We start from the raw sequence: 27,492 nt of genomic DNA, 5'->3' as shown, positions 1-27,492 counted from the left end.
TTGATTCCCCCTTAGCTGGAACACTCACCATTCTTCTCTGTTTATCTTAACCCTGCCCCATTCTTCATAGTCAATGTCAAATCTACTCTGTTCTTTAGCCCACAATTTTTATTACAGTTTTATAAAACAGTGGAGAAAATTAATTGAAAGTGGCCAAACATTACAAGTTGTTTAAGAGCACTTGAACATGTTTTTTAATAAAATGGTAAATATATTTGATTAATTTTACTATATTTGCTGTGTGTATATTCTTATTTTCTCCTGAACTATCTGAAAACAAGTTGCAAATACAATGCCAATTCACTCCCAAAATACTTCAGCATGCATCCTCTGAAAATAAAAGACAATCTCTTACATAACCACAATACCATTAATGAACATAAGACAATCACATTCACAAGGGTGGCATATAACCAAACATGAATATATGTATTACATATATACATTTGTTTGTTTTAATTAGAACAATAATTGCTTAATGCTATCTGCACTAGATTACTTTTTCCACTATAAGTCTTGAGATGGTAAATCATCTACTCCAATTTCTCACCTTGAAAAAGGTCCAACAAAGGACAAAAGGTCCAATACCTTACACAAAAGTCCATTCCAGGATTCACAGCTCTATTTAAAAACAAATAAACAAAAATCTTGTAGACTGTTCTACAGTCAGTTTTCCTACAACTTGTACCAACAAGTCCTGGCATCTTCTAGAGCAAGAGTCGGCAAACACTTTCTGTAAAAGGCCAGATAGTAAATATTTTAGGTTCTGCAGGCCATATGGTCTCTGTCACAATTATTCAATTCTGCTATTGTAGTGAAAGCAGCCATACATGAATGAACAGACATGGCTGTGTTCCAATAAAACTTTCTTTACAAAAACAGCCAGTGAGCCTGGACCATAGTTTTCGACCCCTGTCCTAGAGCAGTACCAAACCAGTCATCTGTTTCTTCTGTAGAAGAGCCCTTTCAGATTTGTAAAAACTACCATTATTTTTCTCCCTTGATTATACCAATTACCAATTCTGTCAAGCACTCCTTGTATTATTTGCTTTCCAAGAGACCCACTATACCTAATTACTATCTTTTAGAAACACTCTAGTTTGTCAAACTCCTCATAAAATGTGGTAATATCCAAAACTGAACTCCAAAGGTAGAGCGACCAACACAGAACAGGAATGCTATAATTCCAGTCATTTGAACTTTGCAGTCTATTAACATAACCAAAGTCTACGCCAGCAGAAATTTTTTCTTGTTTTCTAAACAGAATTAATAATTGCAAGCTCATATTGAGTTGTGGTGATCTGATCATTTTAGATCTTTTCCACATGAATTTCCTTAATGTACAACCAAAACACAGGATATAAGATGTAACCTTTCAGACTTTTGCCTTGTTGATTTGACCTGTGAGATCATTCTAAACCTTCCAGTTTTAATCATTGATTAGATATCAAGACATTTTCCAGAAATCTGATAATCATGACTTCAATATCTTTACTTAATACTGGCATTTAAAATGCTTATGAAGAAAGAGCAAAATTCAGTTTACTATCAGCACATCCTCCATCTAGGATATACTACACAATTAATCAATACTTTCTGAATTTGGCTCTTTGGCAACTACTCTATTCAGCAGTCCTATCACCTTATTCACAAAGATGTCAAATGTAATCTTATTAAATACTGTGTAGAAAACAAGAGACATTAGGTTATCATTCAATAAATACTTATAGTGCACCCATTATGTGGACAGTCCTGTATTCAAACTGAAAAGGAAATGGTTTATTATGACATATTCTTTGTGAACCATTTTGATTCATACTGATTACTATAAATCACCATTAAATTCTCTAAAAACATTTTCTAATAAAAATATGCTAGAATTTGCTAAGACCAATTTCAAGCACACTGGGCAGTTGTTTACAGATTCTGCCCTTTTCCTAAATGAAAAAATCAAGACATTTGTATTTCTCACAATTTTCTGGCAACCTGTTCTGTATAATTTCTCATAGATAACCCAAAACCTACAAGTTATTTTAGTGCCATGGAAATAATTCCTAAAGCCTCAAGACACTCATTTATAGTCATTAGGTTTTATCTCATTTCTTAATCCATCTTGGTCATCAATTCCTTTTTATTTAGACTTGCGTTCATCTTTCATGTTTTAAAAACATTCTTGATAATGGAGAAAAAAGAAGCAATAGATGAAAAGCTCCATTTTCTTTCTGTCATCTATGAGTACTATAACATCTATCCCAAATACTGGTTCTATTTCTATACACATTAAAAAGAGAGAGGAGAGGGGTGCCCAGCTGGCTCAGTCAGTGTAGCATGTGACTCTTGATCTCAGGGTTGTGAGTTAAACCCCAGGTTAGGTGTAGAGATTACTTAAAAACAAAATCTTTTTTTTTAAAAAAGGGAGAGAGGAAAGAGAATTTTTTTTTTTTTTGTCTCTTGCATTTTGGGGACTTTTAGTACATTCTAGTCTTAAAACTTAAGATGGAAAAATAACTCAGTGCAGAAGTTATTAGGTAATTATTATTCCTATTTTTCTAACATACATTTATTCTTGATTACATGCCACTCTTGATATTATTCCTATCTTTCTAATACATATTTATTCTTGATTGTATGCTGTTTTGTGATTATATATTATTCACAAAAATAATACTATGAATACTGTTTTTAAATTGGGCTCATCTGAAAGCTTTCTGTTTGCCATATGGAACTCTTTAGATGATTCTTCTTTCTCACTGGTATCATTCATGATTACAGTTAGAATTTCATATATTATATACTTTCCTCTTTGTAATTATCTACATTCTCATTTAGAACATCTCTAGTCTTAACACTATCCAAAAAAAATTTTAATTGGTTTTCCAAGAGTATAGAACACATATCTGGATATATCTAGTAATTACTTCCCTTCTTACGAACTTACAGAATGCATGGTCACCTCCCAGGGTTCCCGACACTTTCACATTCACAGACAAATAAAACTAAAATTAAGAGCAAGACAGTACTTTCCTTCATTATTTCCTCTATCACATATAATATGAAATTTCAAGCCCCTACAACAATATTTCATCCTATACCAATTGATTATATAGTTTTAACATTTGAGTAATTTAACAGTTGTTCTACTGTTTGCTTCATGTGTCTGAATCTTGCTTCCTTAATATAACTTAAGTTTGGTGAAAGCAAAATACTACTACCGAGTATTATTCTGTCTCTCACAATACTTGGTACAATGCTAGTCATACAAAAGATGCTATGAGAAAACCACTTTCTGATTGGAATAAGGGTCATTATATACCTTTCATTACAGATAAACAGTGGTCACTAAATGATCCAAATAAACTTCAGTGTGAAGCACCCCATTAAGCCAAGGTTAAAATATGAGCAAGGGATCAAATCACAGGAAAGCAATGCAAAGAAGCTTTTTTGAAAAAATTTTTTTAATGTTTATTTATTTTTGAGAGAGACAAAGACAGAATGAGAGTGGGTTGGGGGAGAGAGAGAGGGAGGCACAGAATCTGAAGTAGGCTCCAGGCTCCAAGCTGTCAACACAAAGCCTAACACAGGGCTTGAACTCACAAGCTGTGAGATCATGACCTGAGCAAAGTCGGACGCTCAACCGACTGAGCCACCCAGGCGCCCCAAAGAAGCCTTTTATTTGGGCTTAGATAAACTGTGAAAAGCTGTGATATAGGAATCAAATACTTCAAAAGAATTCTGGCTCCACCCTAACAAATTTTTCTTTTTTCAAATTGTCTACATACCTTATAACATCGTGTATGGCAAGGCACTTTAAGGTCAGAACTACAGATGTCAAACTAGTTCTCTTGATCTCAGGGATCACATGGTCAGGCATACACTGGTTCCAAAAATCTTTACTATAGATCCGAAAGCATTTTCCTGAGGAAGTCCTGCCAGCTCGACCACTTCGCTGTAACGCCTCACTCCTTTAAAAGGAAAAAACAAAACAAAACACAAAAGTCCCCAAAACATACTGCAGGTTTCCTAAGTAGTTAACATCATACCCCCAAGCCAGCTAGAAATGATCTAATAAACTGTTCTCTGAATAAAAAAGCTTTAGAGACTTACTTTGAAATTGGAACCACCTCCAGGATATCCAACCCTAATCTGGGATTGTGATTTAACTGCTTCACAAAGCCACCATCTACCACATATCTAAGAAGAATGAAAAACAGTTATGTTTTTAGAAAATAAGGAAAGACTTGTTGCATTTTGGTCACTTTGTATTCTCCTTTTCTACCAAACTAACAACTACATAATGACTTTTATGTTAAACGTAAAACTTGAAAGTCAAGAAACTGCAACCCTGTACATCACTAATGGGAATGTAAAGTGGTTAAGCCAATGTGCAAAACAGTTTAAAGTTTCCTCTAAAGGTTTAAAAGAATTACCATATTATCGAGAAACTGCATTCTTAAGCGTATACCCAAAAGAACTGAAACAAGTACTCAACCAATGTTCATAGACATATTTTCATAGAAGCACTATTCGTAAAAGCCCAAAGGCAGAAATAACCTAAATGTCCATTAGCCATTAAGGGATAAATGGATGAACAAATTATGGTATATACATGTAATGGAACATTATTCAGCCATAAAAATGAATGAAGTGCTGATACATGCTACAATGTGAATGAACCTCTCAAAAGCATATGAGTGAAAGCAAGACATATTGCATGACTCCTTATGGATAAAATATCCAGAATAGGATTTCATAAAAATAGAAAATACACTGGTGGTTGCCAAAGGCTAGAATGGAGGAGGGCGTGGGGAGTAATTTGCTTAAAGGGCACAGGGTTTTATTTGGGGGTAATAAAAATGTTTTAGAAGAGAAAGAATTAGTATTAGTTGTAGTACAACATCGTAGAAGTACTAAATACTAACTATTCACTTTTAACTGTTAATTTTATATTATGTGAATTTCTCCTCTAAAAAACAAACCTGAAAGTCACCTCTAGACCAACAATACCATTTAAGTCAATTAAACAGAGAACAAGTCGAGTAAAAAACTAAGTTAGGAGTAATAGCAGGTTTACCATTCACTAATGGAACATTCCAAAACACACTATGTAATGACTTTTGCCATTGCTGGAAACAGAAAATTGCAGAGGTTAACTTACTTCAGACAACTGCTCTCTTAAGCCCTTAGTGAAATCGTTATTTTTAAAGTAAAGAAGAAAAGCAAAGAAAATTAAACTGCCTCTCAGATCTGATCATTTTACCCAAAAGAAATATATACAATCTTTGAGATTCACATCCAGCCTTCCTATGGCAAGCAGGACATAAAATATTAGTCAAGGACGTAAAATATACTGGATTAAAGATAAATATCCAAAAGGGCTGTGGGTTAACAGTCTAAAAGAACTTCACATTAACCATCAGTCTAGATTTAAATTTTCCAAGTGTTTCTCCACTAAATTTACTCAAAAATTTGATGTATTATTGATTACATAAAAAAATAAGAGACTCGCAGGGCACCTGGGTGGCTCAGTTGGTTACCAGCATCCAACTTCGGCTCAGGTCATGATCTTGCGGTTCAGGGGTTCAAGCCCCACGCTGGGCTCTGTGCTGACAGCTCAGAGCCTGGAGCCTGTTTCAGATTCTGTGTCTCCCTCTCTCTCTGCCCCTCCCCTGTTCATGCTCGCTCTCTCTCTCTCTCTCTCTCTCTCTCTCTCTCAAAAATAAAAATAAAAAACATTTTAAAAAAAGATAAGAGACTCGCATTGTAGTTCATTTCACTAAAAGGTGAAAAGTGAGAAACAGTACCTTCAGATAAACACTTGGATATACAACACTTACTCCACCAAGTGAAAGTGTCAGATGAGAAAAGAATATCAGATCATCTTAGGTATAGGCTGATAATGAGCAGAGATAAATAAAAATAGCTTTGGTTTTCTATCTAATGAATAATGAAACCTGTGAAACATTACGTATAATCTTAAATTTTGGAAGAGAAAGCTACAAATTGCCAAATAAAAGTAGTTAAAAAGTATACTAAAAGTATACTGTGTATCTCCTACTCTATTTTCTAACCATGGCAATCAATAATTACAAAAAAGTGATAGGTGATTACAAGTATGTGAGAAGGAAATTAGTGTATGACACAGAGGAGGAAACACAAAATTAAGTGGCTTCCTTAGCTTTAAAAGAAACCTTAGGGGCACCTGGGTGGCCCAGTCAGTTGGGCACCCAAATTTGGCTCAGGTCATGATCTCACGGTCCGTGAGTTCCAGCCCCACATTGGGCTCTGTGCTGACAGCTCAGAGCCTGGAGCCTCCTTCAGATTCTGTGTCTCCCTCTCTCTCTGCCCCTCCCCTGCTCGCACTCTATCTCTCAAAGATGAATAAAGATTAAAAAAAAATTTTTTTTTAAAGAAACCTTAAAAGTTGTACCTGATTCCATCTATTGTCAAAGATGTTGCAGAAATATTGGTGGATATGACACATTTTCTAATTCCAGGTGGAGGTGGCAAAAATATTCTCCTCTGCTGATCTAAAATACACATAAAGAGAAAATGTAAATTTACAACATGCATTTGTCAAACTCCACTTTTGAGAAACTTACTTCTTTTCATTAAAAGTTACGTTTCCTTCACTTCTTTAATTATCTTGAATTCAAAATAGCAAAACTTATCTTTGCCTCCTCACCTCTTGCTGCTAAGATTTCTAGATCCATTAAATCACAGATTATTATTGCTAAAATAAACTCTACAGCAGGGTCCTTTTATGTAGGTCATAGTTCCCTTTGAGAATATTTTAAAAACTGTGGCCCTCTTCTCCATTAAAAGACACATATATACACACATACAAAAATTTCAAATAATTTCAGCGTGTTCAGGGATTCTCTGAAGCCCATCCATGGATGACACATTAAGGACCTCTCTCTGCCTTAAAGACTGATTAGCTAGGTGGTTTTTACTTTTTAGGGAGTCTTTCTGATTACTCATGGCTACCTCTCTAAGCAAGTAACACCACACTCCTTCCCCTTAGCCATACATTCTAAAGGATGAACCCAAGCAGTAACGCTTGTAGTATTGTACCTTGTTCCTCCAGCCATAGTTTATGGCACCAAAGATAAACATCTCCCCCCAAGCTGGGGCAATCTGAATCTCCTGGAATTTGGAATAAGGTCCAAAAGATGCCAATTTGATTAGGCTACTCTCTGGCAAAGATGAAAAATAAACTTGTGAACCATAGAGAACTGGTTAATATACATGGAAGAAAGTCTAAAAGGAGAAAAGAATGAATTAGCCACGAGAGCTGACAAGAGAGTACTTCTGGGCTCCTGGCACTTCCCAGGCCTTAAAAGGACTGGGTGTAAAATAAGTAGCAGACAGATTTGGCCAGACTTGCTCTCTTGCAAGGTTAAGCACAAAATAAGACAAGAGAGTTAAGTATGTTTGCAAGGGAATGATTATAGTATGGGTGAAAGAAGATAAGTGACAGTTGATAAAGGACAGGTGTCAAAGCATTCTGAAACCTGTTGAATTAGAAACAGTGGAGTGTCTGGCAAAAATATAGGAAGTAGTCATCAGAAAGATGTTTAAAACTGAGATCAGAAATGATGGTAATGATAAAGTCTAGGATAGAAGCTTCTGAATGGGTGGCTGAGGTAGGGTAAAGAAAAAGATCACTTAAACTATAGAGATCAAGGAACTCCGAAGCAAGGAATCTGAGTGGATCACTGTATTTCAATAATTTCCAAAAATTAGGAGTGATTATGCCATTGAGTACACAAGTCAATCCACTGGGGTATGAAAAGAAATTATTAGCATTTCTATCTATAGTTTCTATAACATCTTTTTAAACTGTTATATGTATTTACTATTGTACATTATATATTAGAACAATAAGTACATATACATACACCTTAAGAAAAAAAAATTAAACACCTGGCTGTATTAGTTTTACATGAGATATGCCCATATGTGTTTAGAAAAGTCACCTTTTCTACCTGAGCAATCTCAAATTGTTTTCCTTTCAGTAGCCAAGAAAATCTTAACAAAACCTGCTTTGAAATAATAAAGTACAAAACCTGTTCTCAAATAAAATCTTTCAAAGATCCATGTATTCCCAATATATGTAACAGACCAAAGCTAAACTACTATGATAAGGGAGAAAAGGAGTGCACACACACAAAAAAAGGAGTGGCACAGATGAACACTTTTAAAATCATGGAACTAGGCCAGCCATTTCATTTTACAGATGAGAAAACTAAATCCAGAGAGGTCAAGTGACTTGCCAAGATTTACATACAAACAAATTTGAAACAAGTAATGTTGCTTTTCTTCCACATTATTCAGAATTTAATTTCACAAGTAAAAAAAGTGCTAGAAAGGCAGCTTATAAATCTGTGGGGAAGTTTTGAGGTGAATACAAAAATAATTCCAAAAAGATCTACTTCTTTTAGATTTATAGTTTTTTGGTAAAAAACTTAAGCGTTAAGAATAATTTTTTAGGTATTAGATTTAGGTAGCTCATTTCTTCCAGATGGTTCAAACGAGTTGTATACTACTTTGTAGTTCAAGTTATATGTTTATACATTATTTACGGTCTATTTATTCTGCTACAATGTAGCTCCATGAAAGCAAGGACTTTCTTTTGTTCAAGACATATATCCCCACTACATAGAACAATGTCTGGACCATAGAAAGTGCTCAAAAAAGTCCAATAAACTGATAAATTAAAAATGCATTATATAAATAATAAATTAAGATCCTTCTACCTTTAAAATTCCTCACTACCCTAAAAATTTACATAAATGTTTACATTTTTTTACATGTTTATTTATTTTTGAGAGAAAGAGAGACAAAGCACGAGTAGGGGAGGGGGAGAGAGAGGGAGACACAATCTGAAGCAGGCTCCAGGTTCTGGGCTGTCAGCACAGAGCCTGACGCAGGGCTTGAACTCATGAACCATGAAATCATGACCTGAGCCGAAGTGGATGCTTAACTGCCTGAGCCACCCAGGTGCCCCAAAACTTTACATAAATTAAAAACATCCTTTCTGAACATATTTATCTCTAATCAAATCTGTTTTTCAATCAACCCATTTCTAAAAATATCTAATTTTTAAGTGTTCAGTTCAAGCAAAATTTCAGTTTCATTTACCATTTTGTTCACTATAATCAATTAAAAAGTCTTGAAACTGCTGTTTTGACAAGACTCACATTTATTTCATTTACATTTCATCCACTTTATTTTCTTTAATTTTTATTAAGCTTATGTATTTATTTTGAGAGAGCGTGTGTGTGTGTGCGTGGAACTGGGGGAGGGATACAGAGAGAGAGGGAGGGAGGGAGAGAGAGAAATCCCAAGCAGGGTCTGCACTGTCAGTGCAGAGCCCCATGCAGGGCTCGATCTCACAAACTGTTGAGATCATGACCTGAGCCAAAGTCGGACGCTCAACCGAGCCCCCCAGGTACGCCTAACCCACACACTTTAATACCATATTCCACAAGGATAAACACATACTAAGTTTTTTTTAAGTTTACTTTTTTTAGTAATCTCTACACCCAATGTGAGGTTTGAACTCATGACCCCAAGATCAAAAGTCACATCCCCTTCCGACTAAGCCAGCCAGGCACCCCAACACATACCACTTTTATGTTGGTTTATAAAGATTTGGAAAAAAAAGTTAAATACATATATCTTAAAGCACATTCTCACTCTTCAGGAAGGAAAGGGGAAATGGAATACTTTCATTAGGATGTAATAAAGTACTAGGATGTTATTAAGGGGGGAGGGGGGCACTGGCAAAGAGGCAAAAAAAGATACTCCAAAGTCTACCAAGAAATGAAGATACCGAGAGATCACTCAATACTCATAATGGAGTAACACTCCTAGAATATGTGCATATGACATATTATATGTCAAGGCCAACTGAAACTTCCTCATAAAATTTCTTGTCCCAACTTCCCCCAAAAAGATTCCAAACCAGAACTATTTCTGAGAGTGAGACAGAGAGAGAAGGAGAGAAAGAGAAGGAAAAGAACATAACCTAAAGTAATAAACATAAACCATCAATCAATGGGGGAAAAGATGATGATTCTGGAGAAGAAAGAGGCATAGCACTGCTCAGTTCTAACTCTACCCCTCCCCCAAGAAGTCATTTTTGGGTGAGTCAGAAATATTGAGAATTCTAACAGCTGAAAATCAAACTCTCGACACCAAAAAAAGGCCTGAGATAATCAGTAAATGCAACTGAAAAAGTAACTAGGAGGAAGTTAAAAAATATGGATGACAGGCAATCCAACATAAGAGTAATTGATATCCCTGAAATACAGAAACCAATAGATAGATAAAAATTATACTCACAGATACAACACTATAGAGTCTCCATGAAATAAAGGTTTGAATTTGCAGATTAAAACAACACATCATAAAAGTTCAACTTGTTTATGGGGCGCCTGGGTGGCGCAGTCGGTTAAGCGTCCGACTTCAGCCAGGTCACGATCTCGCGGTCCGTGAGTTCGAGCCCCGCGTCAGGCTCTGGGCTGATGGCTCGGAGCCTGGAGCCTGTTTCCGATTCTGTGTCTCCCTCTCTCTCTGCCCCTCCCCCGTTCATGCTCTGTCTCTCTCTGTCCCAAAAATAAATAAATAAAAAAAAAACAACAACAAAAAAAAAACGTTGAAGAAAAAAAAGTTCAACTTGTTTATGGTTGGTCGTCATTACATGGGTACATACGTTTGTCAAAATTCATTGAACTGTCTATTTAAAACCAGCATAGTTTATTCTATGTAAATTATACCTTAATAAAGTTGATTTTTTTAAGAAAGCACATCAAATTCCAGGAAATTTTAATATAAAACACTCAACACCAAAAAATATCCTAATTAAAACCACTGAACTTTAAAAATAAAGAGAAATTTCCAGGCAATCAGACAGAAAAAGCAAATGACTTACAAGGAAGGGAAAAAAAATCAGGCTTGGCCTCAGACTTCTCTGCAGCAACATTCAATGTCAGAAGACAACTGGACAACGTCTACCAAGTTCTAAGGAAAAGAAAGTGTGACCCAAGAACATAAAACCCAGCCATGATGTAGTTCAAGTATAAAGGCAAAAGCCGGACATTCTCAAACATAAAAAAATAACAACAAAAAATAACACGTAAGAGCCCTTTTATCTATTAACAAAAAAAAGTTAAAAAAATCCAGGCAATCTAAAATTAACCAAAAGTAACTTGAGAATAGAAAAACCAGGGGCATCTAGGTGGCTCAGTCGGTTAAGCATCTGACTTTGGCTCAGGTCATGATCTTGTGGTTCGTGAGTGCAAGCCCCATGTTGGGCTCCTCGCTGCCACCTCAGAGCCTGGAGTCTGCTTTGGAGTCTGTGTCTCCCACTGTCTCTGCCCCTCCCCCCGCCTCTCTCTCTCAAAAGTAGATAAATGTTAAAAAAAATGTGAGTGAAAGGTGAAAGGATTTCCATAGTGCAAGGATTGATGATAAACATTGATACATCTAAACAGTGTAAAAATAACTAACAATCAGAAGGGAAGGATACAGAAGAATAAAAGTACTTAAGTTGTTATCTTTCAAATCAGACAATCAACAGGTAAGATCTAAAACGAAGATATTAACTTCAGCTTCTTAATACTTTTCGTCTTTCTAAACTTTAAAGCAATCTTTTATAAAATATTCTCATGTGGCAAAGATTTACTCAAAGTTTAACAATTCCTTCAAGTAAATTCAAGTAAAATTAAATACTTTTTTAAAAAGCAACTAAGAGTATAAGTATTTCTATCAACCTGCCTATATATTTACTTATCCTTCTGTATGGACACACACACATACACACACAGATCTAAATTTTTTCCTAATGTTAAAGATGTTTATTTTTGTATGGACAAACTTGAGATGATTTCTTTACTTTCACCTTTGTAATTTTGTACACTGCTTGAATTCTTTATAATGAAAATCGTATCATTTTTCCTTAATTGACTAATATTTCTTAAGTGAATATTGGAGCAAAAATGCTGAGACATTAAGAGTGTGTTAATTCTGCATAGTGGGAAATAGATTGTTTTTGCACTTTTCTATATTTTAAAAATTTCTACAAAGGGCTGAAGAGAAAAACAAAAGAAAACACATAATATAATGCCATTTTTTGTTAGAAAAAACTAAACAATAAAAATATATTTAAATATATAAAGAAAAAGTTCATATACCTCAAAATATTAATAGTGATTATTACTTAATCATGTTGGTGAGATCTAATCTTAATTACTTTTCTTACTTTTCTGATTCTATTTTACAACTATGCACTCTTTACAAGACAAAAGAAAAATTTTCACACTGAGCATGAAGCCTGCTTAAGATTCTGTTTCCCTCTGTCCCTCTCCATTCGTGCTCTTTCTCTCTCTAAAAAAAAGAAGAGAAAATATTGCACACTAATCCAAGGCAAATCTCCTTTCCTTTTCTTCATGTATTCTGGAAACATGTACTCATTTTTTCAGTCCCTACTGAATAGATAACCAGTTATGAAATGCAGTTTTACCCTGTGACCTCAGGAACATCACTTAGTCTCTATCTGTAAAATAAAGAAGTCTGATTATGCAAAAAATAAATACATGGGTATATTTGCATTTTTCTAGAGAAAGAAACCATGGCTTTGTCTTTTAAAAAGAATCTGAGACTCCATCCTCAAAAAAGGTTAAGAACACTGAATTAGATAACTGTCAAATTCCATGCAAATATTTGTCACTTATGAAATAACAGGTATATTTCAGTATACCTGAAAAACTGCAAAACTTTGAACAGGTGTTGCAAGAGGGAAGTCAGAAGAGCAAAAAGGTTTGAGGGAAACAAGAATAAGGTTCTAGACATAGCTAGCATTTGATGTAAAACATCAACAGAATGTCTAGCAGAAAATGAAAACTCTGGAACTCAATTTAACAAACATCTGATCAGGACTTTTTCAACATATAATACTCAAGTAGTTCATAATCTCATAAAGGAGATGAGGCGACTATAACACAAGGTAAGATGTGTGAAGTGCCACAAGAGGAACAGGAAAGCACAGTGAGGATTAAACGAAGACGAGATCAAAGCCAGTTGTGAGGTGGGAAATCGGGAGGTTTTTATGGAGGTGGTTGCACTCATGAAACAAAACAGCAGGATTTCAGCCAGTAAGAGGGGAGAATAAAAGGCAAAGGAGGAGTTCAAGTTAAGGAAATAGCAGATGCAACCACAAAAAAGATGTGGAAAGAAAAGGAGTAAAAAATACTGCCTACACTTTGAGCTTGAGAGAACATCACAAAGGGTGGGGGGTTAGTTCAGCCCAGGGAACAGCATCATATAATCTTGCCAGTAGAAGGGATACCACAGCATCTCTTCACATTTGACATTTGAGAATTTTTTGTCAATTAGAGAGATACCTTAAGATGTCCCTTTAAAACAGTAAGCCACCCTCATAGCTAGCCCAGAAATAAAAGCAAATAACATATCCACCTCAAAATCTTCACTTACTCGCTAAACCTAGGTATGAGTCATTTTTGAACCCCCTCACAACAGGCCACAGGCAGGAAACCCTTCTTTGCTCTCCTCACTCCCAAGTCCAAGTTTTCTATTCCTAAAGCATAATGGGAAATAAAAGAAATAACATATAGTGTTTCTCTCCATCACCCAAAGTAGCAATAATAAATAAAATATTATAAGTATTATAATAACCAGGCTTTTAAAAAAAGAGCCTATGATCCCAGGAATCTGCCACTCTCTCCCAACTTCACGTTACCCATTACTCAGTACCTCATTAGCTCAATTTGAATGCCTCTCTGCATTGTTATAAATTGCTCCAATAAATATTACTATGCTCATAATGGATCACCAGTAGCTCAACTTTATCGTGCCCTTAGAACCAGAAGGGAAACTAAAATAAACAAACAAAGCCCTTCAGTAATGGTTCTCCTGACACCCAGTTCTATATCTTTACCATTCACACATACACACCAACACAGAAAATCTCATACACTGGGAATTAAGGCTGAAAGTAGGTTGAAATCACACTGGAAGGGATAATAAATGCCAAGTTATTAAGTTAGTATTTTAATTCAGTTGGTAATAAGGAATGGCTGAAGATACCCAACAAGAAACTGACACAATCAGAGCTGTGCTTCTGAAAGATTAAAACAGATTAGCAGATTATGTTAACAATTTAGGAAAGCAAATTGAAGATTCCAACTCTAATGATGACAATGAAAAATGAAAAATAATGAATGAATGATCTGGACAAGAGACCAACCCCCCCCACCCCCACACACACACACACAAAACAACTATAGGCGTGGTCACATTTGGATTGAATGATCTAGGATGATATGATGCAGACCAGTAAGCTCCGTTAGGAAAACCAGGAGGTCCAGAGTTCAGGAGTGAGACTGAACTAGAGACAGTCATCCATAGAGAAGTGACAGATGAGTCCTAGGATCCAACCTCTCCAAAACAAAGAATTCTAAGAAAACAGAAAACTAAGGATAAAACCTTAAGCAATAGTCACATTTAAAGAGAAACAAAGGCTGGGAAGGGTGGGAGGGCAGCACACCTAGAGAAAGAGTGGTCAGGAGAACTAGGTAATTAAATATTATCCCAGATGACAGCATTTCAGGGAGACTTATCACAAAACCAAAATACAAACTAATGGAAAAAAAAAAAATAGTCATGAGATTTGAGAAATAGGTCATTAGCAACCTTTAAAAGTATAAAAACTGGATTTCAGGACATTAAACAAGATGCACTAGCAGACTCAGCATGTTATTTTCAATATGACAAAGGAAAGAATGAAACTATTTATACAGAAAAATGCATTTATATTATTAATAGTTAATAACAAAGCAACCGTGGGGCGCCTGGGTAGCTCAGTCAGTTAAGCATCTGACTTCAGCTCAGGTCATGACCTCCTGGTTCATGGCTTGAGCCCCGTGTCCAGCTCTGTGCTGACAGTTCAGATTCTGTGTCACCCTCTCTTTCTGTCCCTCTCCCATTCTCACTGTCTCTCTTTTTCCCTCTCTTAAAAATAAACATTAAAAAAATAATTTAAAAAAAATAACAAAGCAACCATAATGAGTTTTGAATTACCTTAGCAGTTAACAAAGTAAATTATAAAGGAGCCAGAGGATCAAATCTCCAGAAAACAATGAAAACCTTAAATATCAAATAATGACCCTAAGAATTCCCTTAAAGATATAAAAACCTAAAAGAAGATTTCAATATTGAGGGCAAGGGCCTAATATCATCACAAAAGAGATTTCCAAACCAGCATGTGGTCTACAGTTATTTATAAAAATATATATTCCTAAACTTTTTTTGTTAATATAAGAGTAAGAACTGGGGCGCCTGGGTGGCTCAGTCAGTTAAGCAGCCGATTTCGGGTCAGGTCATGATCTCGTGCTCTGTGAGTTTGAGCCCTGCATCAGGCTCTGTGCTGACAGCTCAGAGCCTGGAGCCTGCTTCCGATTCTGTGTCTCCTTCTCTCTCTGCCCCTTCCCTCCTTGCTGTCTCTGTCTCTCTCAAAAATAATAAACATTAAAAAAAAAAATTAAAAAAAAAAAGAGAGTAAGAACCATCTCCTCAACAAAACAAAAATACACATAAAACATAAAAACACTCAAATTATTTTTACATTAAATGCTAATCACAATCAAATTATAAATAACTTCTCTTTAGTTTTACATATCAAATTCCGTTAATAAAGTAGTTTTACTAAACAAATCCTAAACCTAATTCATCACTATTTATTATGAACAAATATCAGGATAAGAGTTTGCATTTGCTCTTTGAAATTACAAAAGAACATCATCATTCTTGAAAATCAGATATGTGCTATTTCAAAAGAAAACCATCTACTGTGTTTATGTCTCAGATATACCTAGATGTATGTTTCTAGAAATTCTTTGGCACTGGGAAATTAGGTTTGACTTATGGTACTCTTATCAAGAAATTATAGCCCTCAGGCGCCTTGGTGGCTCAGTCAGTTGAGCATCCAACTCTTGTTTTCATCTCGGGTCATGATCTTGCAGTTTGTGGGATGGAGCCCTGCATCAGGCTCTGCACTGTCAGTACAGAGCATGCTTGGCATCCTCTCTCTTCCCCTCCCCGACTTGCACATGCACACAGGAAAAAAAATAAAAAGAAAAAAAGAAATAATAGTCCTCATTTCAAAAAAATTACCAACAATATTTTTGTTCTGTTGGGAGAGACACAGTCCACTCTTAAACAACACCAAGGGTTGTCCAAGGCTCTTGAAAAAATGAATATGAAAAGACTTCAAGGGAAAATCCCTTCCCTAAGGAAGGCTGGTTCCCTTAACGTTCTGTTTTATGATCTAGGTGCTGGTTACAAAAATGAGTTGTTTGTAGGGGCGCCTGGGTGGCGCAGTCGGTTAAGCGTCCGACTTCAGCCAGGTCACGATCTCGCGGTCTGTGAGTTCGAGCCCCGCGTCAGGCTCTGGGCTGATGGCTCGGAGCCTGGAGCCTGTTTCCGATTCTGTGTCTCCCTCTCTCTCTGCCCCTCCCCCGTTCATGCTCTGTCTCTCTCTGTCCCAAAAATAAATAAAAAACGTTGAAAAAAAATTTAAAAAAAAAAAAAAATGAGTTGTTTGTAAAATTAATTGACCTAAATACTCGGGATCTGTGCACTATTCTGTACATACGTGATTTTTCAATAAAGTTTTTTAAAAAATTAGTCAAATTATCTATTCTAGTGAGGAATTACCTGTTGTCATAGATCCATAACATGGCAATATTAACAAACCATCCAGAGTTGTATCTTGAACATCATAATCATAGTCAACAGACTCCGCCATCTGAAAAAGTAACTCACAACTTTTTTCAATTTCAAACTGACCTGAAATGAGGGAGGAAAATAACGTTAGCAAATGAACAGCAAATATTATTTAAGAATGGGGGGGAAAAAAGCCTTCTAGATTAAAATTAGTTTTGCATAATAGTTATTTTAAATCTCATTTGATCTAAAGGAGATGAACAAATAAACTGTACCAAATCTCAACAATAAAATTAAAAACTGAACACCAGTTCCCAAGCAATTTAAACCTCTACAGGAATAAAAATGTTTATAATCTTCAAGACTTTCATCTTGTTAACACAGTATTTGAGAAAGACTCAGTAAAGTTAATCATTAATATAGGAGTATCTAGTCCAAGAGATACTGCATTTAGGTGTATTTCAAAATACTTAAAGTAATCTGAAAAAGGCAGCAATTTTTACAATGTCTCACTTCTGACAGTACAAGGCAGAGTAGGAGGAGAGCGATGAAATGACTCATTTCTGTTAGTAGGATGCTGCTAATTGAAGAATCACACTAGTTTAGGATTTAACTAATCTATTTTTGACTTCCAAAAAAGGCCTATGAGACATGGATTTAACACCTCATGTACTGCTATCACACAGTACCATCCCACCACTCAAAGAAGAAAGGAGCTGGTAGGATGTCTTTTGAAATAATGGAATTAATCATTCAGATCCAGGACTGTTTAGTGTGGTCACACCTCTATATAAGGCAGACTAAGAAAAATATTAATACTTTACCATTTAATATCTTTTTACCAAAAGGTCAGTGTATTTTATGTATGTTTACTAATGAGACTGGCAGTTTTCATGGCAGTATAGAATTATATTTCTTATATAAGGCATGACATCTACAACTATTCAGATAAATCATAAAAAGGCAATATGAGTTAAATATGAGCCCAGATTTCCCAACAAAAGTAACACTCTATTGTGCCACATTTGCTTCTCATAAATAGTTAAGTTTTTAAACCTGATACTGAATGCTCACCAGTCAGGAAAACCAATATGTCTCCAGCCATTTCATTCAAATGGATATCCATGGTCACTTTCACAATCTAAAGCAAGAAACACAAGCATAATATGCTATAATATAATATAGTGGAAATAGAGTACCCCACTCCCAATCATTTCCCCTTGTTCCACAGAAAAATTAAATTTGGTTCTCAAAAGTGCAAGGAACTATGAGGGCTGCCATTAAAATAAAAGGGAACAAATGAATTACTAAACTACTTAATCAATTGGAATCAGAATATAAAAAAAAGGCATAAAAAGGATGTCAAGTACTACCGCTTGGATATATGCAGTATTTTCTCTATCTCGTGGGCCAATCAAATTGCAGAATTTTTCTCTGACTGGATAAAGCCTTCCAGGTATATCAAATATTGGACAATTTCCAAAGAATGCAGAGAGCTTGGCTAATTCCATAGTTGCTGACATCACCACAACCTTCAAATGCTCTTTCCTGTTAGGAGACTTCTCCTGAAATAATTTCTTTAATAAGCCAAATAAGATGTCCTGAAAAAAAGTAAATTTCTAATAAGTCACAAGTATACCTAAAAACCAACTTATTTTAAATATTTTGCTTTCCTAACCAAAGAACTCCTATTTCAACAGATTAAAATGTAAGTAAGACCAGACAATTCTCTACAAGGTAAAAGTTACCCCAAAGAAATAAACTAATAAATAACCATTATATTAAAATACTCACTGTAGTTAGAGTTCTCTCATGGGCTTCATCTAAAATGATGACGCTGAACTTGGTAAGATTTGGATCTCCCAGAATATGTTTCAGTAAACATCCATCAGTCATATATTTGATTGCAGTTTCCTAATGTTCAAACAGCAGAGTATATCAACTTACATATACAGTGTTACAGAAATTCACCCCTACTTTACAGACTAAAATTTCCCCCAAATGTACAGAAATTAGGTATTCTAACTAATCTGACTAAATAAAAAAGTACATAAAATAGCCTAACAACAAGGATGCTAAATTATAAAACATGTGACCTACACAGGGACAGAGATAAGGAACTAAGGTTGATATTCTAGGATAAAGCAACAAAAGTGACCAATACGGAGATATAAAGTAGTCAGGGGAAAGTGGTAAGATAATGCAATGCCTTCACATGAGCAAGCTGTAGGAAGCAGCAATGAAATGCGATCCATCTCCGTCTCAGCCACTGTTTTAGAGGACTCAGGAGAAAAGGTAGACGAAATAGGTGCACAATTTCTTCTCACTCTCTTCTTCCCTCACTACTCTCTTATTTTAAAAACTATGTAAGCCGACTAGCATTAAAACAAGGTGAGAATAAGAACCAAAGGCTACGAGTTAACAGCAATATAAACATAAAACAAGGGAAGACAAAAGAAAGAAAATTCCCCAGGAGTGATCACTAGGAAGGCAAAGACAGTATTTTGGGGAGTCACTGTGTGCCATAAATGATGGCCATTCCTATTAAGAACCATATTCGAATAGGGATTGTTTTGTATCTGATACAAGATTTAAAAAATCCTGAGGGAATATAAATTGTGACCATTAACTACTAAAAAGAAAACAATTTTATTTTATTTTATTTTTTTTTTATTTTTGGGACAGAGAGAGACAGAGCATGAACGGGGGAGGGGCAGAGAGAGAGGGAGACACAGAATCGGAAACAGGCTCCAGGCTCCGAGCCATCAGCCCAGAGCCTGACGCGGGGCTCGAACTCACGGACCGCGAGATCGTGACCTGGCTGAAGTCGGACGCTTAACCGACTGCGCCACCCAGGCGCCCCAAGAAAACAATTTTAAACTTGTTGGTACCATGAATACAGAAGATACTCGATAAATACTTGCTTACTGACTTTTCTAAGTTGTCCATTTTCCATTGACTTTAGCGATACAAATATACAACATGGATGAAGCTTGAAAATATTATGATAAATGAAACAATCCAGACACAAAGGACCAAATAGTATATGATTCAACTTATAATTGGTACTTAGTAAAGGCAAATTCATAGAGATGGAAAGCAGAATAGAAGTTACCACAAGCTTCAACAAAAGTAACACTCTTACTTAAGAGTCTTACTTAATGGACCATGGATATCCATTTGAATATCCATTTGAATGAAATGGCTGGAGACATATTGGTTTTCCTGACTCGTGAGCATTCAGTATCAGGTTTAAAAACTTAACTATTTATGAGAAGCAAATGTGGCACAATAGAGTGTTACTTTTGTTGAAGTAAGTAAGAGGGGGGAGGGGGGATGGAGGGGCTAATGTTTAGTAGATATAGTGTCTGTTTGAGATGATAAAAAAGTTCTGAAAATAAAGAGTGGTGATGGATACACAAGATTGTGAATGTATTTCATGCCAATGAACTGTACACCTAAAAATTATTAAAATGGTAAATTTTACATTATGTATATTTTAATACTATAAAAATTGTTTTAGAGAATGCAAATATAAGTTATATATCAAGGGTTCTTACAGCTAAAAAATAAGAGAATCCTTAAAAAAATAAACATGTCACTTATAAACTAACTGAGAAGGGAGAAAATAGGAAAGCTATTTCATTCACAATGGGCAACAAATCATTAACAATGGGCAACAAAAATTCTTTTTTTTTTAAGTTTATTTTTGAGAGAGAGTGAGACTGTGAGCAGGGCAGAGGCAGAGAGAGAGAGAGAGGGAGAAAGAGAATCCCAAGCAGGCTCTAAGCTATCACTGCGGAGCCCAAAATGGGGCTCAAAACCCACAAACCATGAGATCACGACCTGAGCCAAAATTGAGAGTCAGATGCTTAACTGACTGAGCCACCCAGGTGCACAAACAAAATTAATTCTAATCTGAGGCTTTGTTTCTTAAAATTATAAATGCAGGGGCTGGCTCAATCAGAAGAGCATGCAATTCTTGGATCTCAGGGTTGTGAGATCCAAGGGGAAAAGTGGTAAGATAATGCAAGCCCCATACTGGGTGTAGAGATTACTTAAAAATAAAAACTTTAAAAAATAAATAAAATAAAATACAAATGCAAATTTGAAGTTAAACTCTTTCATAACTTTCTCCAATCTGTCTATATATAAGTTTACAGGACTTATAGCAATAAAACTTTTGTACCTTAGAGCTGCAATCATCAAAACGAACTTGGTACCCTACTTTGGATCCCAAAGTGCATTTCATTTCTTCAGCAACCCTCTGAGCAACTGATATAGCAGCTACTTTTCGTGGCTGAGTCACCCCAATCATACCATGTTGTGAAAACCCTATCAAAAACAGAGGTAAAAAACACAAAACTGTTAACAACTGCTTCCAATTAGAGCTTAATTGTTTCTGACCAATCAACACAAACTGTTCAAATGTTTCCAAAAGAAAACCCTGCAAATTAACAACATACCGTTTTACCCAATGTACCATGGAAATTTTAGTAATAAAAAAATAAAAATACATATTCAAAATATACATATTTTAATTAGCTTTTTCCAATTTCAGTCTAATGATTTACACTAAAGAATAAGTCTAAAATTTTTAATCCCTAGGAATCTCATAAATTCCACAGAATTCCTAGATTTACTTTTGCCACAGAAGTTTAAACATACCACCTTTCATATTTTTACCATTTTAGTATTTCTGAGAGATGCATCTTACAATTGATGCTTTTTTTCTTTATTAATAGGATGCAAAACTATACTACTGCAAAAATAGTATGCAAAAACAAGACATTCCATGTTTTAAAAAATGGCACATCAGATTTAATGGATTAGAATAAGTTAATATCAGAGAAGAAATTTTCATCTTTTATATGAATAACATCCAATATAATTTTGCTCTATACCAACCTTATGATAGGAAGTTTTACCATATTGAAGTTAAAGACACTTTAAGGGTAGGAAATTTGTTAGTTGGCTTGGTGTTATGAAATCAGGGAATAAATATTTACCTGATAACCCTCTGGAGAAGGAACCAAGAAATACTAATGTCAGCAACAGATATCACTATATCCCTTCCTCCTGAAAATTATTTCAATACCCAGTGGTTAACTGCAAGACAACCTCATTCTATAGCAGAGAATCATTATCTACCTATAATTTTATTTGAGATTATTATGACAATTAAAAATGGAAAAAACATCATCTGAATTAACTCCTGAATGTGAAATAACACCATAAAAAAGCAGGAAAGATGTAGGGAGGGTGTGTCAATAGAAGAATCGGGACTGTAAAACAAATGGTGGGTATTTGTGCAATACAGAGTCCTATTAGCTTTTAAGAGGATTTTTTTTAAGTTTATTTATTTATTTAGAGAGAGAGCACACACTCGCACACGAGAGGGGAAGGGGCAGAGAGAGGGGGAGAGAGAGAATCCCAAGCAGGCTCCACGCTCTCAGCCGACCTGGACTAGGGGCTCCATCCCACAACTGTGAGATCATGACTTCACCCAAAATCAAGAGTCAGAGGCTTAACCAACTGAGCCACCCAGGTGTCCCAAGAGGTTATTTTTTAAATACTCCCAATATTATCCCAGAATAAAATTACCTGCTTCATATAGATATTTTGGGAGTTGAGTGGTTTTACCACTTCCTGTATTTCCAGTAACAATAAGGAATGAATTGTCCCTCACAGCTTGAATAAGCTTTTTTCTTTGTTTTTGAATAGGAAAAGTTGGAGTAGTTCCTCCCTCCTGTGATGTGCATCCTTTCTCTTCTGTAATAACAGAAAAACAATTGTGCAATTAAAAGGCCTGTAAAGATATCTCTAACTCAATTTCCCAGAACTGAATAGAGAAAGACAACAGAATTTTGGGGCTGGAATGGATCGATCCATGACTTCTCAGGTAAGTCACCTTTGTCAAATTGGTATGTAAGGGTTTACAAGCCCATAACAACTTTTTAGTAAAATCTAACAACGTGAGCATTTGCTAATGCACGACTCAGAGTACTTGACAAAGTAGGCCTAGCACAAGGCAATGTATATGCGAGCATACCCATACAGAAGCACAAAGCCCAATTTTATTAAACAATAGACCAAAAACTAGAACACTGCAGGAAACTCTCGGCTGAATTTTAAAAAGCCACCTGTGTTTGCTTCTGATTCATGGTTCAAGTTAGGTCCCAGTTCAGAGTGACTGATATCCCAGAAGGCCAAGTGGTGGGTAACCATGGAAACTGGCTCCTGGAAACTGGCTCCCTTCATACCATACCCAAAGGCAGGCTGGCGGCCCGACGAGCGGGGCGGGGGGTGGGGGGGGCTGGATGGGTAGAGAACAAAGGCTTTAAGAGCCTGTTTAAGAGCAGAACGCGTCTAGGCATTGGGGTTCACTTTTTTGTCCCCCAGCAGGGTTTTCACCCAACTTGGATCTGGGACCGCCCCCCTCAAAACCAAAGTGCTCACTGGAGGCAAAGTTCGCCTCCGGCTTGGACGGCGAGAAGAACGCTGCAGCCTCCTCTCCACTTTTCTCTGCTCGCCAAAGGCGTACTTTTATCCCCCCAAAAGCCCCCATGCCGAAACTCCCGCTGGCCTCCGCAGCGTCCCGCGGACCGCACCTCTATCAGCGATGGAAACAGCCGAAGGCCGCTCTTCCTGAAGGTCTATTGACCGCTCACCCTCCTCCTGCCGCCTCGGCGCCCTGCCCGCGACGGCGGGAAACCGGGACATAGACCTGGCCCGGAGCGGAGGTGAGCACGTCCACCGATCTGGGGAGATGGGAGGGGAAAGGCGAAGACGCGCCCTGATGACGTCGAGGTGTTTACTTCCGCGCGTGCGACTTGGAGCGAGGGGAGGGGGAGCTGTTAGGTGACGTGGCGCCCTGCCGCCGGAAAGCTTCCCCACACCCGCGACCTGGCTGGGCCCCCAACCGGGGGCCTACCCCCGAGGGTTTCCCTCCATCCTCGGGTGTGTGCTTCGCCTTGGGCCTTGATGCCGCCCCAAGGTCCAGAAGGGCCCTCTCCCACTTGTGCGCAGAAGAGCCAGGTGATAATCCCTTTACTAAGCTACTGCGGTCAGTGTAACCCTGTTCTGCTTGCACACACCTATTGTGATGTGACCCTTTGCCAGAACTGGAACCTTTCTAGAGTGCAGCGTTTCCAGGACACATTCTCACCTTGCTCAGTCTGTAATCACCTGTTCATTTCAGAACTACTGCGTTGCAGAGCTGAACTTCGAGTTCTGTAGTGTCCAAAACCTACGGCCCACACGCTATGCATTTCCTTCATAGGACCCTGCATTTCAATTTATTTTCTTCCTCTTTCTCACAACTAGACACAAAAGCAGGAACTTTAGAAAACCACAGTACATTTCGGCCCAGCAAAGTAATTCAAAATAAGCCATCAATATTTGTTTAATTTTCTGGATGGATGAATGAATTATTGATTTTCAGAGGATTTAAGCTCACTTAATGGATATGGATTTCTTGGAAACCACAATACTTGAAAGGATAAACAAATACACAACAGAGGTGGGGCGACTTTTTCAGAAAAGGTACTTTGTGTGTGTGTGTGGGGGGGGGGGATCTTATTATAGAATCTTCCAATTTTGTAAGTAGTATCAATTGTAACAAAATCAATGCTGGAAGAAGATTGTTTCCTGGGCTTTTCAACTATTCTTACTGTTAGAATTAACCAACACTTCCTGCCAAACGAGACAACTCAAAGTTGTCCCTTCACCATTAATTAAAGGCCACTATGCTCCTATCTGATCAGGCTTCAAACGATGTCATTGGACCCCAAGATTTTTCTGTGCTCATAAAAATGTACCAACTGCTTTTAGGTGGGACTGATTAACATCTCCTAAAATGCAAACTTATTGGATTTTGAATGGTACCAAATGAAATCCAGCTAACAGCTCTATAGCTCTAAAACCTGGGTGCTACAGGAATAAACCTAGCAATAGGAGAATATGTCAGATTTCTCTCATCCATTAAAGGAATCTCCCAACCTTCTAGATTCTCTTAGAAATTCAAAATATTTACAAGTCAGCAAACAAAGCAAAAAATACATTTGTAGCACAAAGTACTGGTGAATAACAGGGCATGGTATTTTAGTATATGGCACTATACTATCAAAGTCACTTCATAAAAAAGTGAACAGAATCATTTCAGACCAATGATAGTTACCACTTATTGGGCACTTACTAGTCAAGCATTTAATATAAATTTTTTCATTTATTCCCCACAAAAAGAGAAGTAGGTTATTGTTATACCTAATTTTCACATGAGAGAATCAAGGCTCACACACTTGCTGAAGACAATAAAACAAAGAGGTAATAGGGCCAAGATTTGCCACATTAATAACCACTATACAGTGATGGGAGATGGAATTCTCTAAATTATCTAAATCTTGGTGCCTAATATATTTTCTTTCAATGTTTGCAAGTTAACTATTATGGAATGACTCCATTCTTGATTGAGAATCACCTAATGAGAGAGTATCCAGGAAAAACCCCTGCAAACCAAGAATAAGGAAAAGTAAAAGTGAAAAACTCAAATGTTGTTTAACATTGTTGATTTTAAAATCAAGGACATTTAAAACATGTTACCATTAATAGCCATATGCTCCAGGCTACTCCAAATTAAAAGAACAATTATTTCCCGACGAGTTAGTTTACACATTTCAATGGCAAACAAGATACAAATAGACAATAAAAATAGAAAATACATGGGTTGAATCTAAGAAGAAAGGTTAGTATTGCAAACAACATTGAATCTACTTCCTGTTACCTTTGGGTCACAAGAAAAACCTGAAATAAGTTATATTTAAAGAAATGTGAGGAGTATAAATTGCACCCTGCTGCTATTATCTCATACGCAGTCTTTCAAAATGTTCTTGAATCCAAGAAATTTGTTTCTGACCATCCAAAAGACAGGAAGAAACCTCAATATTAGAGATGTACAACAATGGAATAGAATTTTAAAATCATCTCCAGGAAAGATAGGAGAATACAGAATCAATGTTACAATGTAGAAGAAATAACTGGAGGCGTGCCTGGGTGGCTCAGTTGGTTGAGTGACAGACCGGCTCAGGTCATGATCTCGCAGTCTGTGAGTTCGGGCTCTGTGCTGACAGCTCGGAGCCTGGAGCCTAATTCATATTCTGTGTTTCCCCCCCTCTGCCCCTCCCCTGCTCATGCTCTGTGTCTCTCTGTCTCTCAATAATGAATGTTAAAAAAAAGAAAGAAAGAAAGAAAGAAAGAAAGAAAGAAAGAAAGAAAGAAAGAACTGGAGCAGAAAGAAAAATTATCAAAGAAATTAATGCAAAAAAACCCAAAAATTTACAAACACCAGACAAGTGGTGAGATGTAGAAAGTTAATCAAAACAGGAAGTCAGGGAAAGATAGTGAGCAATGGTGTCAAATAAATGGATTTTTTTAAATTCATAAATTTGACCAAAACAATGGTTGTCTTGGTAAAGAGAGGCAGAGAGAAGGCAGATTGTAAGTGGGTGAAAAGAGAATTAGAGAGTCAATTGAAAACATACATAATGCGTTTGGAGATGTTTGGTTAGAATCAAGCAAGGTAAATGAAAGGGAAAGAAAAGGATAGCCAGAAAAAGATGCCACTGCTACAGTGTATATATGATGATTTTAAAAAGATGTGGTCAATGAAATCATCGGGGAACAGTTAGAAAGTGTGTTTCGAGAGCTGAAACTGATGAAGAGAGGTACTGATGAAGGAGAAAAAGCAAGTTCACATTTTGAGAAAAGATGCAGGATTGGAAGAGACAGAACAAACTTTTAGTCAGGGTAAGTGTCATAAATCTGCATTTGTAGCAGATTTGTATCCCAAGATATGAATCTGATTGTTTCTCTGTATTTTCCTTCTCTATTTTTATCCTACTTGTCAACCAAGGGCCTTTCTTCCTTTTCAGCCCTCACCCGAGTAGAAACAAAGATTCAAGGACATTGCTGACCTGAGGGCCAAGACTAGAGCCTCCTGTACATGAAGAACTGGTTATTTTCTCTCTCAGGACTGATAGGACTGGGCCTAGAAATAGGGAAGAAAGAAGGAAGAATGTAATGAAAAATAAGGAGCACTAGAAGGCATTAGAGCCCTCAAAGTGGGCAAGAGAAATAGGCTTGAAAGTTCTAATAGAAGGAATTCAAGAAGATGAACCATCCTCACATGTGGACCCCTCCTCCTTTAAAAAACCAAAACCTATGACGTTTGTCATTTAGCAGTCTTGGATATGTAGCCCTGAAAGAGAGGGAGGGGAGCTTGTACATTCTGGAGGGAGTGGAAGCATGAAGAAGAACCTCACTCCTAAACCAGGTAGAACTAGATAGAAACAGTTGGGAATTTTTCTATGAGTGATGTGATCGACACCATATCAGTTTCTTTGGGGGGGGGGCGGGTTGTGGGTTTTTTTAATGTTTTTAAATTTATTTTTGAGAGAGAGAGAGACAGTGCAAGCAGGGGAGGGGCAGAGAGAGGGAGACACAGAATCCGAAGCAGGCTCCATCTGGGGTCTGAGCTGTCAGCAGGGTCTGAGCTGTCAGCGCAAAGCCCAATGCGGGTCTCGAACGCACCATGAGATCATGACCTGAGCCAAAATCAGACACTTAACCTAATAAGCCACCCAGGCACCACCATGCCACTGTTATGTATTCTATTAACATGTCTGTAAGATATTAGCAACTTGGAGATTTGGAGGAAAAATAGACGGACATATCCTAGAACTTAGC

At 36.8% G+C, this 27,492-nt stretch overlaps 1 protein-coding gene across 1 annotated transcript in view; it reads right to left on the bottom strand.

The window, feature by feature from the left end:
* DHX40 (DEAH-box helicase 40) overlaps positions 1–23,809 on the bottom strand; it is a 50,453-nt gene extending 26,644 nt beyond the window's left edge. The window contains exons 1-10 of the mRNA XM_049637784.1: positions 23,361–23,809; positions 22,354–22,521; positions 20,939–21,084; positions 18,544–18,663; positions 18,123–18,350; positions 17,824–17,890; positions 16,741–16,872; positions 6,428–6,527; positions 4,105–4,191; positions 3,780–3,962 (exon numbers count right to left, since the gene is read on the bottom strand). Coding sequence (XP_049493741.1) covers positions 3,780–3,962; positions 4,105–4,191; positions 6,428–6,527; positions 16,741–16,872; positions 17,824–17,890; positions 18,123–18,350; positions 18,544–18,663; positions 20,939–21,084; positions 22,354–22,521; positions 23,361–23,472 — 1,343 coding nt within the window. The 5' untranslated portion in view covers positions 23,473–23,809. The remainder of the gene's footprint in view (positions 1–3,779; positions 3,963–4,104; positions 4,192–6,427; positions 6,528–16,740; positions 16,873–17,823; positions 17,891–18,122; positions 18,351–18,543; positions 18,664–20,938; positions 21,085–22,353; positions 22,522–23,360) is intronic.
* Between the last annotated feature and the right edge of the window lie 3,683 nt (positions 23,810–27,492).

The sequence above is a fragment of the Panthera uncia genome, chromosome E1 (genome assembly GCF_023721935.1).
Source record: "Panthera uncia isolate 11264 chromosome E1, Puncia_PCG_1.0, whole genome shotgun sequence".
Classification (NCBI taxonomy): Eukaryota; Metazoa; Chordata; class Mammalia; order Carnivora; family Felidae; genus Panthera; species Panthera uncia.
The sequence above is the reverse complement of the archived record's forward strand: the minus strand, read 5'-3'. Positions and strand labels throughout refer to the sequence as shown.